Genomic DNA, 17,601 nt, shown 5'->3' with positions numbered 1-17,601 from the left:
CTGCTCTCTGCTGACAGAGACAGTACCAAGGGAACAGCATGGAGCTGCGACAGGAGAGGATCAGGACGGATATCGGGAAAAGTTTCTTCACTGAGAGGGTGGTGGGCGCTGGAACAGGCTCCCCAAGGAAGTAGTCACTACACTGAGCCTGCTGGAATTCAAGAAGTGTTTGGACAATGCTCTCAAACACATGACCTGTTTTATTTTGTTTGTTTTTGTGTGGTCCTTTGGTGACCCAGAACTTGGACACGATGATCCTTGTGGGTCCCTTCCAACTCAGATATTCCCTGATTATTTGTAGAATGTTTTGCCTAGGTATCCTCCCTATCAGTTCAAAGGCATGGCACTCTAGTCTTGTCCCAAAGATCATTTTATATCATCCTGAAATAGAGAAGTATTTGAATTTTGGGCTATAGAAACAAATGCAGCCAAAGCTGATGCTAGCAATATTATGCCATTGGCATCAAATAGGGAACATCTGCTTAGGTTCTAAATGAGACAAAAGAACAAACTGATAACAGAAACAAGAAGGAATTAAAATACCATAAAGAAAGGGTTGCAACATTATTCTGCAACTGGTAAGGTCTGTACCTATTTTTTCAAGGAGAACATTAAGACTGGAATAGAGAAATTGAGAGCATAAATATAGAAATTGATAAAGTGCCAACCCACAAAAGTGAGCTTGAGAGGAATTTGTTGAGACACTAAAATGATTCTGTAAAACAAAGGTAGGTCCCCCTCCCTTATCCCAAACAATTAGAGGAAAAGCTGTTTATTACATACTTGAATGTATGAAGAAACAATGAGAGACAGATAGTCAGAGATGTCTAAATTCTAACATTTATATTGTATATATTATATTTATGCAAATAAATGTACTAAAATAATGTTATGATCAGCAGCAAGATCATAAAATCTGACCTTCTGGAGAGGGAAAAACAAGTGCTGTGACATGGTCAGCATGAAATTATATAGTACAGAAATAACCATGAGGAATGTGGGTATGAAGTTAGTAAAAGTATCTGAGGAAAGTAGGTGACATGGACTGCAGTCTATGTTAAGAAATTCATGTTATGTATGAATATTGGAAAGACTGGAAGGGAAGATTAAGGAAGAACATATCACAGAGAATCACAGAATTTTCTAGGTTGGAAGAGACCTCAAGGTCATCGAGTCCAACCTCCAACCTAACTCTAACAGCCCTCCACTAAACCATATCCCTAAGCTCTACATCTAAACGTCTTTTGAAGACTTCCAAGGATGGTGACTCCACCACTTCCCTGGGCAGCCTGTTCCAATGCCTCACAACCCTTTCAGTGAAGAAGTTCTTCCTAACATCCAGCCTAAAACTCCCCTGGCTCAACTTAAACCCATTCCCCCTCGTCCTGTCACCAGGCACGTGGGAGAACAGGCCAACCCCCACCTCGCTACAGCCTCTCTTGAGGTACCTAAAAAGAGCGATAAGGTCGCCCCTGAGCCTCCTCTTCTCCAGGCTGAACAAGCCCAGCTCCCTCAGCCGCTCCTCGTAGGACTTGTTCTCCAGGCCCCTCACCAGCTTCGTCGCCCTTCTCTGCACCCGCTCAAGCACCTCGATGTCCTTCTTGTAGCGAGGGGCCCAAAACTGAACACAGTACTCGAGGTGCGGCCTCACCAGAGCTGAGTACAGGGGGACGATCACCTCCCTAGCCCTGCTGGCCACACTGTTCCTAATACAAGCCAGGATGCCGTTGGCCTTCTTGGCCACCTGAGCACACTGCTGGCTCATATTCAGCCGACTGTCCACCATCACTCCCAGGTCCTTCTCTGCCTGGCAGCTTTCCAACCATTCCTCTCCCAGCCTGTAGCTCTGCTTGGGGTTATTGCGCCCCAGGTGCAGGACCCGGCACTTGGCCTTGTTAAGCTTCATGCAGTTGACCTCAGCCCATCGGTGCAGCCTATCCAGATCCTCCTGCAGAGCTTTCCTACCCTCGAGCAGATTGACACACGCACCTAACTTGGTGTCATCTGCGAACTTACTGAGGGTGCACTCGATGCCCTCGTCCAGATCATCGATGAAGATATTAAAGAGGACCGGCCCCAGCACCGAGCCCTGGGGGACGCCACTAGTGACTGGCCTCCAACTGGACTTGGCTCCATTCACCACGACTCTTTGGGCCCGGCTATCCAGCCAGTTTCTAACCCAACGAAGCGTGCGCCAGTCCAAGCCAAGAGCAGCCAGTTTCTTGAGGAGAATGCTGTGGGAGACGGTGTCAAAAGCCTTGCTGAAGTCAAGGTAGACCACATCCACAGCCTTCCCTCATCCACCCAGCGCGTCACTCTGTCATAGAAGGAGATCAGGTTCGTCAGGCATGACCTGCCTTTCATAAAGCCATGCTGACTGGGCCTGATCGCCTGCTTCCCCTTCAAGTGCTGCATGATGACTCTCAGGAGGATCTGCTCCATGAGCTTTCCTGGCACTGAGGTCAAACTGACAGGCCTGTAGTTTCCCGGGTCAGCCCTCCGGCCCTTCTTGTAGATGGGCGTCACGTTTGCTAGCCGCCAGTCGATTGGGACCTCCCCCGATAGCCAGGACTGTTGATAAATGATGGACAGTGGCTTGGCCAGCTCCTCTGCCAGTTCCCTCAGTACCCTTGGGTGGATCCCATCCGGCCCCATCGACTTGTGCACATCTAAGTGCCGTAGTAGGTCACCAACCAGTTCTTCATGGATAATGAGGGCCACATCCTGCTCCCCATCCCCTTCCACCAGCTCAGGGTACTGGGTATCCAGAGAACATCCGGTATTGCCACTAAAGACTGAGGCAAAGAAGGCATTGAGCACCTCCGCCTTTTCCTCATCTCTTGTAACTAAGTTTCCCCCCGCATCCAGTAAAGGATGGAGATTCTCCTTAGTCCTCCTTTTTGTGTTGATGTATTTATAGAAACGTTTTTTGTTATCTTTAACGGCAGTAGCCAGATTGAGCTCCAGATGAGCTTTGGCCTTCCTAATTTTGTCCCTGCACAGCCTCGCTACTTCTTTAAAGTCCTCCTTAGTGGCCTGCCCACTTTTCCAAAGCTTATAAACCCTCTTTTTCCTCCTAAGATCAAGCCACAATTCTCTGTTGAGCCAGGCCGGTCTTCTTCCCCGCCAGCTCGTCTTTGGGCACGTGGGAACAGACCGTTCCTGCGCCATTAAGACTTCCCTCTTGAAGAGCGCCCAGCCTTCCTGGACCCCTCTGCCCTTCAGAACCGCCTCCCAAGGGACTCCACCAACCAGTGTCCTGAGCAGCTCAAAGTCAGCCCTCCGAAAGTCCAATACAGATAGATTCTCATTTTCATATGCTTGAACATAGTGTTCAAGACATCAGTGGCATTTTAGGCCATATGTAATTTCACATTTTTCTGGTAAAACATAAAATGCAAGGGGAATGTTATAACCATCTGCAATATCAGGATAGTGATTGTAGTTCTCCATTTATTACATTAACTAATGCAAATTCTCACAGATTTTTATTAAACTGCTAATTACAGCTAATGCTGTATAGTACACTCTTTTGCTCACAGTCTAATGCAAATGATCCCAGTTTTTTAATCAGTCATTTGGAATTCAAGGTAAAGTGGGAGCAAGGGGAAAGTACTAATAAAAACTTGGAGAACAGCATTTTCAGTCATAAAAATAATGTAACCAGACTGTAGTGATCTCCCCTCTGATTTTACTGGAGTGGTAAGAGGAGAACGTCAGTTTTACATAGAGTAGAAAAAGCAGTTATTTGAAATGACAACTAATTTGAAAAAAAAAAAAAAAAAAAAAAAAGCTGAAAAGAATATTTCAATCAGCCTTTTACTGAAGTTGTGACCCTTTTTGATTTCCTCTGACAGGTGGATATACCAGGTATGCTTGGACCCATAAACTGTACTTATTTTAATCAACATCTATAAAGAGGATTGTCAATACGCATGCCTTACTGAGTAATGTGGTTTGAATACACAATGAACAAAAATTGCTCATAAAGTCTCGTTCAGATTGGGTTTAACCAAGCACCCTCTGATTAACTTGGTAACCCTTCCAGTTACTTGTGCTGCAAAGGCCACACAAAGCCCCAGACCAAACTCTCTTGACATGCAATACACATACTCTCCTCTGTCCCTCTGAGCAAGCCAGTCACACAAGCATTTGTACAGATACCCATCAAGGTTGACATTCTGACTTTGCCTGTTAACATCCTTCCATACTGGTCAAGAGCAACCATGTAGGCCACCTCTTCCATTCTCCTTCTATCAATGGGGCCTGGAAGTCTCGTACTTAGTCAACTTACGTTGGTGCTTTTTATGCTAAAAGAGTCGTGGAGATGCACCAACTTAGTTTCTAATGTTAATACAGGAGAATCACCAAAGCAACAGAGGTAAGCTAGCACCCGTTAAAAATACGTGATTGTGAGAGATGAGACAACACCCTTATTGTGAACACTTGCTAGATCCCCTCCTACCTGTTCACCCACACTTCTGGTATGTTATGGGCAGCATAAACCGTAAAGCTGAGCTGGGAATCGAGACTGATGTCTGCACATGAAGGGTTTTTAGGTATGCTGGCAAGCTGGAAATCTGTTTCAAAGCTGCTGCTGTAAACATGGATGAGACGAGAGATGGCCATGGAGAGCTCAGTCACAGCAGCCTCCATTAATGCTAAGAGGAGAGAGAGAAATAAATAAAGGTTAGCAATAGGTCAGTTGTGATGAAGCATGTTTATCTTAAACCATCAGTTATGGCTTTAAAATGCTTCCTAATAAAATTTAATTAAAATGATATAACCTACCAACTGAAGCCAATTAGCCATCTGTGCTTCTGAAACCAGCCTTAGCTCATTTCTGGTGTATCATTAGCAGTCTTTCATTACAGTGCCTTCAAATTAAGGCATTTTCCAAGTACGCCTTTTAAACTACAGCAAGTTAGCGTGTGCCTCAGATACATCATTTCAGCCTGTTAATTTTTGTGCTGGAAGAATTTGTATTATGTAAGCATTTTGTAATTTATGCAACTAAGTAGTTGCTTATTTCAAGGGAAATAGCAATGCTGCTGTAGAATGAAGAAAAGGCACTGGTTAAATTTTAGGACTGTAAAGCTATTGCAAATACACATAAACAACTCACAAAATATATATAACATCAGCCACAATTAGACATGGTCAAGTATTGGTCATAACATTCCACAGACACTGAAAGATGTATCTACACAGTTACATCAAAAGCAGGCTGTCCACTCATTTACATTGCACCTTTATTTATGTTATTTCCTTTTGGCGTCAGCTCTGCAGTACTCTTTTTCTGCAATTACTGGCTTTTATTCACCTTCCCTCTCTCTGCATTTCTGGAGTTGCTGGGGACTGACTGATTGCCATTGTAAATTAAAATTCCCAGCCCCTGCAGCCTCCATCAAGTGAATGTAGATGGTACAAGCACTCTTATTTCTCAGGTAAGGGACAGTTTGAGGAAAGAAGTGTCAGAGCACATTGTATCATTCCAAGATCAGAAGGATTTGGCTCCCAGAAGGGTATCCAAAATTCTCCCTCTCCTCCCCTCTATCTCCCAAGTTTCTACATGAACAAGAACACACATTTATCACCTTTTGCCACAGTTCTCAACATACTCCCTCCACTTGTCAGGACACTGCAATCAGTAGCCATTTATTCGCCATGTAGTAGTATCTATTACCAAAAAACAAACAAACAAAAAAAAAGTCCCGGGAACAAGAAGCCTGACACTTATCTGCATTAGCTTTAAATATTTGGGATAGGAGCAAGTATCCTGACCAATATCAGCTACAGAGCTACAGACAGCATGATTCACTGAATTTATCTATCCCAGTTTCCTACTGGAAATGTCTCCAAACAAAATATCACTGGTCTGGAACTTTATTTCCCTTCTTTGATACCTTTGGCCTTTAAACTAGAGAATACTCAGGATTATTGAGTCACAAAATGCATGGCAAAAAGTCCAAAGGAATTGCATTTTATATCCATCTTCATTCTATAAAGAAGACATTTAAATTATATAACAATACAGACATACTCAACTTTGAAATAGTTCAATATATAGTAAAGTTTGCTACTGGAAATACTGACTGGAGTTACTGCACACATGAAGGACTGGCTAGAATAACACATATTCTCTGGTTGTAATCATCTTCCACATACATGAGCAGAATCATTTTAGAGACCAATCAATTAAGAAAACTCAGGCTTTTTACTCTGTTTTTTATACAGTTCTGTGCCTACCATATTTTTCTTATTTCTTTTTAATTATGCTCTCTACTATTTTCTCTATTTATAATCATTTTCCATAATTGCTCTACCTTTAGCTTTAATGCATTTTTCTATAGGATACTATATTATTCTGAAACCCAGTTCTCTTGGTTGCGCAATAAGATGTACACCTTCCAAACTAAATGTTTAATTTGCACTGAATTCTTTTACATTCCAAGGAATTCCCTATAGTCATATACATAAAACCTTTTTAAGAGGTCTAGAAGAGAACATCAGTGGATTTTTACCATAGCACAGTATTTACAGTGAGGAAAAACAGCTATTTAAAAGACTCCCTGACTCCAATCTGTTCAAAGAGACAGATAGGTAGAAGTAATGTAATAGCAAAGTCCTTGTTTATGCAAATTGGCCCTCTGAAGTGAATGATTGCCAAATACAACCTCTTCAGCATTTTCTCCAAAATGAGGGGCAACGGAGTTTGGAATCCTTATAAAACTTCCAGCTGTTTGCTGAATCATGCCCTTTGGCCCTGCAGTTTATACAACCTGTATTCTATGCTATATGGCAATTATTCATGTTTTTTTCAAGAACAAGAGGAAATGTATCACATATCAACGAAGCCACAGAAAGAAGGAAATATTCCTTGCAGAAAGAAAAAATAATAATCGTGAAACATACACAATAAGGTAATGTGTAAACATTTTCCCTAATAGAAGATTTTCACAGGCTAGATGCCTATTGTTGTATCCAAACTCTCGTCCACTGGCCACATTTGCAGAGGAATGATTCTATCCAGCTACCTGAGAGACATAACTGAACATCAAATAGGTAAAAACAAAATCCCCCAAAACTGAGGGAGAAAAGGAAAAACATAAGGAAAAACACATTTCATTACCTCATTTACTTGTTACATGCTTCATTTTGTCAGTGGTGAGGTGAAAAAGGTTTCCTGTGTCAGGGATCTGCTCGTCCTACAAGAGCTATGTGGCTAGACAGGGCAAGGTTAAAAGTCTTCACATAGTTACAGGCACTATCTGTGAGACATACACACAAACACCGGTGAAGGAAGCTGGGAAATTTTCTTTCTTTTCTGTTTCTCTCTTTCACCCAAGAATTTGCAGAATCTGTGCCCAACTGCGGAAACAGAGCCAGTTTGGAAGCAGGCTCTGGTGGGTGCTGCAGACTGGTTCTGTTGCTAAGATGGCATGAAAGGTGAAGACAGCAATGGGGCAATCAGTCTGACCACCAGCAAAAGGAGATGAATGAAATTTCAGCGTTATTTACATAATTAGTAGGAGATCCAGCATGATTCTTCTCATGAATACAGTTCCTCAAGTGTAAGCAAATGTCCAAGTATGACTTGGTCTGCAACTACAACATTTTTTTCCTACATGTGCTTTTTTACTTATCAGTTCTCAGTTTAAAACCACCCAGTGGTTTTTATGCCACAGTCAGCCCTTTCCCCACTCTTCACTCATTAAGCCTGATGGCAATTAGCTAAATTAGAGACAAACATCTTGGCTAGTCTGTAAGCGTCCATTATTCACAAGAGTTGGTCAGCACCTTTTCACTGTATTTTTTTGAACTGCTGAATAGGATTTAATACACTAAGACTACACAGCCCATTCATGAAGCCAGAGAGCTTTACTGCTTTTAATGACTAATAAATCATAGATGAGAAAGGACTATAGCGTTTCGATAATTTACATAGCAAAGGCTGTAGGCAGATCTATAGCAGATCCAAAGTTTTAGGTATGCCCGAGTTTATTTTCCAAAAAGGTGTCCCATGCATAGTTAATCTCCAAGGGTATGATGAGTATACCACATCAAAAAGTGAATTGTGACTGAGATTAATAATCTCACAACTGAAGCCTCAATTTATTGCTGGTATGGATTTATTCAGCATCACCTTCTCACTGTTCCACTATGGAAATGAGATGAAAACAAGGGAAGAGAATTTTAATGACAACTGCCAGATATGTTTATTTCTGACACATGCTCCTTGTACTTGAAGTTTGAAGGCATTAATTTCACTGTTGATGAGAAACAGAACAACCCATGCCATCCCTGAAAATGTAAATGAATATACCTGCATGTACTTTCAAGAGATAGTAAGCAATATACTAGCTTATTCCTTATTTAAAAAAAAAAAAAAAAAAAAAAAGTACTTTCTTTTTCTCAGTCCAGTTTTACAATTCACTTAAGATTTCAGTATCAGACCTTGCAAACAGAGTAGGCACTTTGCTAGCAGATGACATCAACTTAATATATATTAAACATGCCCTGTCTGATTCTGTACACGTTTTCTCCAGGTAAGACACAACAAATACCTGGTTGAAAAGAATTTGAATGGAAGGCTTAAGATTCTTATCTTTAAGATTCTCAAAGATATTTTGGAGAACTTGATTTTGACATTACTCTTTCTCACTTATTTTGAGTGAAAGGCTCACCCTCAAGATTTAGCTGAGGTGCTAAGGAATATGAATTAGACTACTGTCAGAAGAAAATGAATAAGAAAAAGGCAAAACATGAAAAGGCTGCAATGCCCAAACTGACCAGCTGAAGTTTCCATGCACCAATATTTTTGGTGTTTTCTCCTGTTAACTGAAGAATCCTGTGAATTATCTTTTGAAAGAAACTTAAAAATCTGCTGTTGTCCTAGTACTAGTACACAAAATGTTTTTGCAACTGTTTTTTTGTTTTGTTTTGTTTTGTTTTGTTTTTGAGGACTGGGGGATTGTAGTTATACAAAAATTGGTCTTAGTTAACAGCTTGACTAAGCTGTCAGTCAACAACTTACAACTTGACAACTAGGTCTTAGTCAACAACTTGACTTTCAAGAAAACATATCAAGATGTAACACAGCAACAGCTTAAAATTAAAGAACCATGCTCAAAATTAAAAACAAAGCAGGAGAGGCTTGTGGAGATGAAATATATTCAATAAAAGCTCTTGACATTTTTCTATGCTCTGAAAACAAAAAGCGATCTTTCCAAAACAAAATTATAATGGCTTTGTCCCAGGGAAAGAAGGAAGGGTTTTCCATTTAATATAGGAAAGCTTTAAAATAAAGCTCCCATTTTCCTCCTTCCTCCTTTTTTTTTTTTTTCTTATTTTTATTTTTCTTTGATAAATATTTTTATGACCAGATCTAGAAGTAACTATCAAATCCAAACTCAATCACTGATCTTTACACCCTCAAATGTAACGACAGCTTCATTTTGTTAAATATATCATCATCAAGGCATCTGTTTTCTACATTCACTCAAAAAGAGAAATTTCAGCAGTTCTGATAGAAAAGACTGTTGGATTCAATATCACCAGTTCATGGTGCATATTGGACTTTCAGGGATGGGCCCCAGAGAACTATGGATCAAGTTCCAAAAGCTGCTTATCATGTCTGATCTGGTGAAATCCTTGCCTGAAGTCACAAGGCTGTAGACAGTGTATAAACGTTCATTCATCAACTTTTGAGAAAGGCACACCAAGTGAATTTTATACCAGCATGCAGCCTTTTTCATACTCTAGATTGCAGTGAACCACAATGTTAAATCTCTATTAACTTGAATAATCTTATTCTTTATTTTCTGGGAAAACTATATACTGCAGAAAGGTGATAATGTCTCAGAATTAAGAAAAATAAACCACATTTAGCAGTCCAACATTAGTATTATTTTTCTGAGGACATCATATAGGGAACAGAACATGATCCATACTTACATGTAGCATGGATGAGTACTACTCTGTTCACAGCAATGGAATAATTTGGTCTACAGAGACAACACTGTTAATAGAACCAGTTATTGCAACACTAAATCAAGGCTTCAGATTTTGAATATACACTTTGACCTGAGTAGTCCATGGTGAATGACTTACATTAAACCTCTGATAATCTTTTATTAAAGAGAAAAAATAAAGCTGTTTCTAAATAAATTAATAAGTAAAACTTTCACTTTGATATTATCTTATATCCTTTTCTCTTTTGTGGGAGTGAGAAGCTATAATGGAGAGAAGCAAAGCACCATTTGGCAGTCTTTTATGATACTTGAGGTAATAACTGTCACTTGGGGGAAGGAGGAAAACAGCAAAAAATATTAGCTGAAGTAACTGATTATTGTTCCTGCTGTTTGAGTTTGATCCTGCTTTCTTGAAGATAAGCATGAACACAAAAAAGAAACAGAAAAGAACAGCACAAATGGGAAATGTAGCCTGTCCTCTCAATTGTCAGTGCTGACTTCGTTTGCAATTGTGCTGCAAAAAACATGCTTTTTAACTTCTCCTAGGTCTGGAAAAAACTGCCCTAGGTTAAGATGGTGATTTTACTTTACTTTTGACTTACAGGCTTGCAAATTTTTTCATGCATGCCATTTAGCCAGCTAAGCATAATGAAGTAAAAAGAGGGCAGGGAGCCAATGAGGTGGAAAAAAGAAACACTGGTAGTTTCACCTGGAATGCAGGTCTTACCTTCCAAGTGATTTTTACTTTTAGCCTCAGCAGGTGAAAATACCATCTGAATTCCTCTCAGGCTCAGTATCCTCAGGATGGGAGACCCCATGGTATTATCATGAAGGTGAGCACTGAGGTGTTTGTGACTGAAGAAAGCTCTTGATCCCCAAAAGAACAGATGTGTGTAATGCTTTTATCCACCTCCTGGGCATGAGTTCTAGGTTCCAGCAGATCAGTTTTGGGCATTGCTCTTTTACTTTTTTTTTTTTTTTTTTTTTAAATCAAACATAACCTTAATAACAGGCTTCGATATGAGATCTAGACTTTTTTGTTTTAACATGTTTGCCTAGCTTTAAATATTTTGCTGTCTTTTAGAAGTTTATTTAGTAGGTCTAGATGTAATGCACAGTGTGTTAATACATACATGAAATGTATATCAGTGCATGTAAATGAATTTTTGATTACCCTGGAAAACTTTGAATGTAGTCTTCTACACAGAATTACTAATGGCCTGGCAAGTTCTGACTTGCAATCAGTAAGTTGCAGTTTCTAATATTACATTACCAAAAGGATCCTACAATTGTTATGAAATTCAGGCGTGCCGAGAACAAACAGTAGTATAAGTATTTGCAGTTAAAAGTTTCCTGGCATAAATAAATAGGTGCAGAAAAGTAGAGTAAAAAGCTGAGAGATTCCTTTGCTTATACTCAAGAAATCAGATTTTCCTTGAGGAAGCTGCTGATTCGGTGAAGCCCAACCTTGAAAATATCATTAAGTACAGGAATGCTTTAACTCCTTTCCAGACAGGTTTTCTGGAACAGTGGGTGATTTCCAAGGTAGATGTTGATTAGTAACTATTAATTCCTTTTTGTATTCAACCATTTTTTTCCATTAGTAATGTTTAAGGGATAAATGACTATATCCAAGAGAAAATAATCATATAAACTCCTTACCATCCAGCTGCTCCCTTCCACACCTGCATGTTCTCCCCATACTCCCCTGGTCCCCTTGCTGCTTAGCTTTTCTTAGCAGTTTACAAATAGAATTGCTGTTTCTTTGTTTGCTGTTTGTGAAACTGAATAATGGTGAAACAACAAGCCTGGCATTTGGAGTCCTTCGTTTAAATCACATCTGTGTTTGAAATGCTGCTGCAATCTTTGTGGTTGGTTCACCTCTTTACCTCTCTGGGCAAATTGCAACAAGAGCAGCTAAAAGAGGGAATGAGAAAAAGTACATCTTAAATGGACACTTTTTTCCTCAAACAAAACAGACAGACGGCCATTCTGCAGCACACCTTGTCTCATCCTGAAATGCAGACGGCTGCCCCTTTGAGAGTGTCAGCGTAGTGCTCTGGTTACAGGATGCAGGCAGCCACGATGGGGTAGGGCAGGACCTGAGCCCAGGAGGTGTCACCGCAGGGAACCCAACACAGACATTCATAAGAGGACAGACTCCTGCTCATCCCTTAGCCTGGGAGCAGCTCTGTAGTAATGCTAACAGTACTGAGGCAGTGATGCTAAGTGGATTTTATCTGAGGGATTAAATAAGGTAGGGTATATCATTTTGTCCATTACTGTTAATTAACCTACTTTTATGACAGTATATCATGCCAGACAACACTGTTTACACAATGAAAGATGACAAAGAACTGAAGCTTAAGGAAGGAGGAATGAAAATTACTAGAGTTGAGGAGAAAAGCCACGCACAAAATTATTTTTTCAGGCTTCTAGGAAGTTCCTTATTTTCTCTTTTCTCTACATAAATAGTCAGGGTTAAGAAGAGCTAATAAAAATAACATTGTCATCACTACTATGATCACCACTAACTATAATATGTTCTTTCATCTGGGAAATGCTATGTTTCATTTATATTTTTGTATCACTTAAATTTGTATTTAGCATAATTACCATGTAACTGAATACATAAACATCTGCAACATGCAAACTAAAACAGTTCACTAATACAAAAAAACAGCAAAACATGTATTTTCTGATGACATCTTGAATTTTTAAAAAATAACACTTTACCTTTGTCTGGTGTTTCCACACATTGAAGTGTATTCTGGAAAGATAAAACCCAAGGGAAAAAGTAATCAGTTACTTCAGAAAAGAACAGATAGCACATAAAATGGTGTTAGGGACAGTACTCATGGGAAATAAAGTTGTTTGGGGTGAAAAAGGGGAATGTTGTTATGACAATACTGGTCATGACTGATGACCAGTATTACTTACCTACCTTCCATCTCTAGCCCCTGCTCCCTCTAGCAGCTCAGACAAGTTGCTCAGGATGGGATTTCTGGCAGTATTTAAGAACGTCAAAATACAAAGAAGCACTTAATCTGCATTTAAGGTGCATACACATCTTCAGCCTTTGCATTGGTTTTCTAGAGATAAGAAAACCCCATCCATTCTTTTGCATATCTTGTATAGACAAATACCACAACACCTCGGCCTGCTCAGCCAGGTTTTTGGCCTCCTCTCCAAGCTGAGGAACACCAACTTCCTGCTCAGGGAGCCTATAGGCTGTTTTCCTGCAACAAATCAGCACAAACAGCTATGCCTTCAAAGGCCTTCAAGCAGACAGCTAACTAGGATTGACCAACAGGAAATACCAGGCACAGTGATCCATGGGTCATTTAGGCCCTGGCTGACTAACCACAGCTCTTGATGCCTAACATCCAGGGCAGTACCTGGATTCTCGCTTCAGGTGCCCCAGTGCTGTGGATGGGAACTGCTGGGTGCTTATAGCCTCTGAAAGTCAGGTAAGTTATGTAGCCTGAAATGTCCAGGCTAACTTTAAAGATTTTATTTTTATTTATTTATTTATTTATTTTTAAAGCTGCTCTACTAAATTCCCAAGTCCAATAGCTGCCACAGTCAGGCCTCGCTCCAGGCTTCTCAGACACTGGGTAAAAATAAAAGTTGCTACAGTGCACGTACTTGCCTCTCCATATAAGAAAATCTGCTGGCAGGACGTGGAGCTCAGCACCAAGCCAGCTTCAGCTCAAAAGCTTCCCCTGCTGGCAGCACAGTCAGCCCTATTTTTGTCTGGCTCCTACATCAGACTCTCATTTACCAAGGTGACATAGAAATATGTTAACTGAGGTGTGACTCAACCAGAGAGTCTGTCAAGGTAATTTGGTGCTTCAGTATGCCCACGGCTTGCACTATAAACCCATGTCCCCGCAAGGTTTATTATCCTTTACAGTCATTAATCCCTCTGCAACAGGTTGAGGATGCTACATATTAATACACATGTATTCAGCAAGAGGCATCTTAAAAATGGCATTTCATGTGTATGTGACATATGAAGTGCAATGCTCAAAGTATATCATCCCTCAGATACCCATCTTGGAGTTGTCAGCAGTTGTCTGGTAAATATGAAGAGGAGTCAAATGCTTACTTGAGGGGAGAAAAGCAACCTCTGTGTTGAGAAATATGTTTTCACAATCTTTATATGCAGCAAGACAAATGGGAATGGGGACCTTTGTTCAATTCTCTCAGATTTTGGAAAGTAAACAACCTTTTGGAACAGCACTTATAATTTCAACACAGTGTAGCCCATTTAACATACAGTGGATTAGTGCCTGTTCTGGCAGGATTTGATCTCATAGGACTTTTTGTAAGCTGCTGTAAGAAGGGAAGAAAAAGGAGAGATGAAAAATGTTAATTGTACAGCAGGCCCAGTATTTCCCCTGAACGGATTTTAAACTCCCAGGGTTAGATTGGTTAGAGACTGAATGAATCACCTTTATAAAGAGACACAATCAGTTAAGAAGAAACTATCACTTGTTCCAGTTGCTTTCATAACATCTTAGTCTTAGCCATACTGGAGGAATTCATGGTACTGGCAGTGAGGCAGTAAGAGGGCAATAAGTATAGTTTAATTGAACACAAATTTGAAGAAAGTTTGTGTTTTTTGTTTTGTTTTGTTTTGTTTTGTTTTGTTTTTGTTTTTTTTTGTTTTGTTTTGTTTTGTTTTGCTTTTCCCCAAAAAATGAAAAAATAGAAACAGTGTTTTTTGTTGTTGTTGTTGTTTTTAAAGTAAGCAAGCACCCATGTACAGATATGTATACCTGCACATATCAAATAGCAAACGTGTATTGCATCCTATGTAATTTACATTGGAAGGAGTAAGCAGTAGTTTCCCTGATACATTATATGCACACAGAGCTTGCCAAATGAAAATGTTAAAAGGCATTCCAAACAAAATCATACCATACATTACACTAAAGCATCATGAAAACATGGTGAAAAGTCAATTAGAACTTTTCTTCTGGCATTTTGCCCTTACCCAGACTGTAATGCTGCAGTATTTGAGATGTGACAGGTAGCCTCAAATTTCATTTCAGTTGTGCAAGTTACTTGCTTGTCTGAGAAAAGACTGATCCTTGTAGCAGTTAGGCACCCTTCCTGTCTTCCACCCTAACAAAAAGTCTTTGGGATACTGTGTTGATGAGCATAATAGAAACACAAAGCAGATTGACAGGATAGACTAATACGGCAAGATTTAATCACTTGACCAGGATTTGTAACTCACATTAAATACCCCTACACTTCAGTGTGAGATTGACTTGAAAAGGGATTGGAGGAGTTGGTACTCCATAAAGCATCCAAACAGAGTACTAATTCTGGCTGCATATGTTGATACAGAAGAGAAGTGGTTTGTATAAAACCAGTTTATGTTTGTATAAATATTTGTAAACATGAGTAAAATCTGATTTGTTTTATATATATATATATACTATTCTATGTATAATGTAGTTTTATATAATGTGTAATCTCTGTTTTCATAAAATTGAGCTGCATTTGAGTTATAGAACATGCAGAAATATACTTTACTGACTTATGACATTTATACTTCTGTGGCTGCTGAGCAAGATGAGGCTCTTCATAGACTCAGACCTGAACTTTTTACAGATTGCCAGTCTAATAGACTATCCTAGCACTTATTTCTCAGATGAGTAAGAAGCATATAGCAGCAGCATATGCTGGTGCAGCAGCAGTTCAACTCCCCTCCCTCAGTTTGTTTCAAGTCAGCTGTTAGTCAGGTTTGCTTCACCAGGTAAGGGACTAAGGGGAGACGGGTGTCAGTCAAGGTTGTAGACAGACTTTATAGGAAGGTTTCAAGGGACAGGCAAAAAGTTCAACTAACAAAGCCTGAAAGGAAATGTTAGAAGAACAAAGAACTCAATATCTTAAAACTGTATTTCTTTCAAAAAAAAAAATAAAAAAAAATGGTAACAATCTAGTCAGTATTCTTCAACCGAAGCGTGAAGACAAGCAGCTTCTTATGGGAATATTAGGACAGAAAAGTATTTTAAGACTAGTGATAAAACATTCAACTTTAACATTCAAAAGAGTGTATTTAAGAACAGTATCATTTCTCTCACTACAGATGAGCAAACACAATCATTATCATGACCACCATCACTTAACATTTTTACTCTCTGGAAATTCTAGCCAGGACCAGCACTCTGCTATTCTAGAGAATGTACATATAGATAAAGAAAGGCGTTCCTTTCTCTGAAGAGCTCATAACTGAAATAGATAGAAGACAGAAAAAGGAAAGAGTATTACTCCATCTATACAAGGAAGTACATGGAAATTGGTTCAGTAGAACCTCGATATATTGGAGACAGTCTATAAAGCAGAGCTGGAAATTCCCCAGCATTGGACACATGCTATGGAATGAGCAAGGGCAAGCTGGAAACCCTTGGAGCAGGTTTTATTTTATTTTTATTCATTTTACACAACAGAATAGATCAGCTCATAATTCAATTATTTGCCTAATAATAACAATCAGTTCGTCACTAATTTTAGAACAGTCTTTGCATGACAGTGACTCAGAAGAAAAGCAGAAGCTAACATGATCAACAGAAACATTAAACTTGAGAAAGATGACCTGCACTCTTAGTTTTTTATCGCATTACCTTATTCTTCATGTAATGACAGGCGGGACAAGCAATACTAACTGGGCTGCAAATCTGTCTCTTTGACCACTATATCTGTCTGTTGGAATTCACTGAAAATGGACTTAGGGATACTCAGTAAATATAAGCGAGTCGGAAGAGGCGGTTTACATGTTGGATTCACAGAGCTGACCTGAACACACAAAGAGAAAATACACTAAAACAATTCCCATTCATTCCAACATAAATGTTTTAATAAATTAGTCCTAGTATTTTACTTCTGCTCTAATTCCTTCCTAAAGGAGACTATCTTCTGTTACTCCTTTCTATCTGTTTACAGGAGCAAGCTCTTTATCCACCTCTTAAATATTCTGGGTTGACAAAATACTTTTCTCAAGGGGAAGGTATTGATCTGCCTGACATCTCAGAGGACAACCTGAGGTTTAACTGAAAAGCAGGCCTTGTTGTTACTTTTATCTTTCTCTACTGTATTTGCCCTCTAATACAAAAAAAAACCCTCTTAAATGGAGATACTCTCATTTCCATTTGAATCAGTGGCATGCCAGATAAAATGTGCACTGTTACAAACATGTTTATGCTGTTAGTTAACCAGAATAGTGATTTATAATAATTGACACTGCAGCAGACACAAAAAGATTTAGGATGCTACACAGACAAGATTTACAGTGAACCATGACCTGGAAAGAAAGCAGGGGAGTACGCTTAAGTGAATCAGCTGGTCAGCTCTGAGCAACATCATCAAAACAGAGCTATGTTTTTTTCTTGCAGCTTGTTCCTTAACAATACTTACCAGCTTTTCATCTTGAGAAAACATTCAGTACTCTACCCTTCAGAGAGAAAGCACCCACGTAACTAATTCTAGAAGGGCACAGCTGGTTCTGTCCAGGACCATGCTCAATATCTGCTCTGCGAGCTCTAGTGTCCCCTGTTCCAGAAACATATAGCTTTACTTACAACCCAGATCTGCAGAAAACCATCACAGATAC

At 39.5% G+C, this 17,601-nt stretch overlaps 1 protein-coding gene across 1 annotated transcript in view; it reads right to left on the bottom strand.

Annotated features, from left to right (window-relative positions):
• PIK3C2G (phosphatidylinositol-4-phosphate 3-kinase catalytic subunit type 2 gamma) overlaps positions 1-17,601 on the bottom strand; it is a 209,369-nt gene that overhangs the window by 150,947 nt on the left and 40,821 nt on the right. The window contains 2 exon segments of the mRNA XM_032208221.1: positions 4,466-4,661; positions 15,588-15,624. Coding sequence (XP_032064112.1) covers positions 4,466-4,661; positions 15,588-15,624 — 233 coding nt within the window.

The sequence above is a fragment of the Aythya fuligula genome, chromosome 1 (assembly GCF_009819795.1).
Source record: "Aythya fuligula isolate bAytFul2 chromosome 1, bAytFul2.pri, whole genome shotgun sequence".
Classification (NCBI taxonomy): domain Eukaryota; kingdom Metazoa; phylum Chordata; class Aves; order Anseriformes; family Anatidae; genus Aythya; species Aythya fuligula.
Note: the sequence above shows the minus strand (reverse complement) of the source record. Positions and strands in the feature narration are given on the sequence as shown.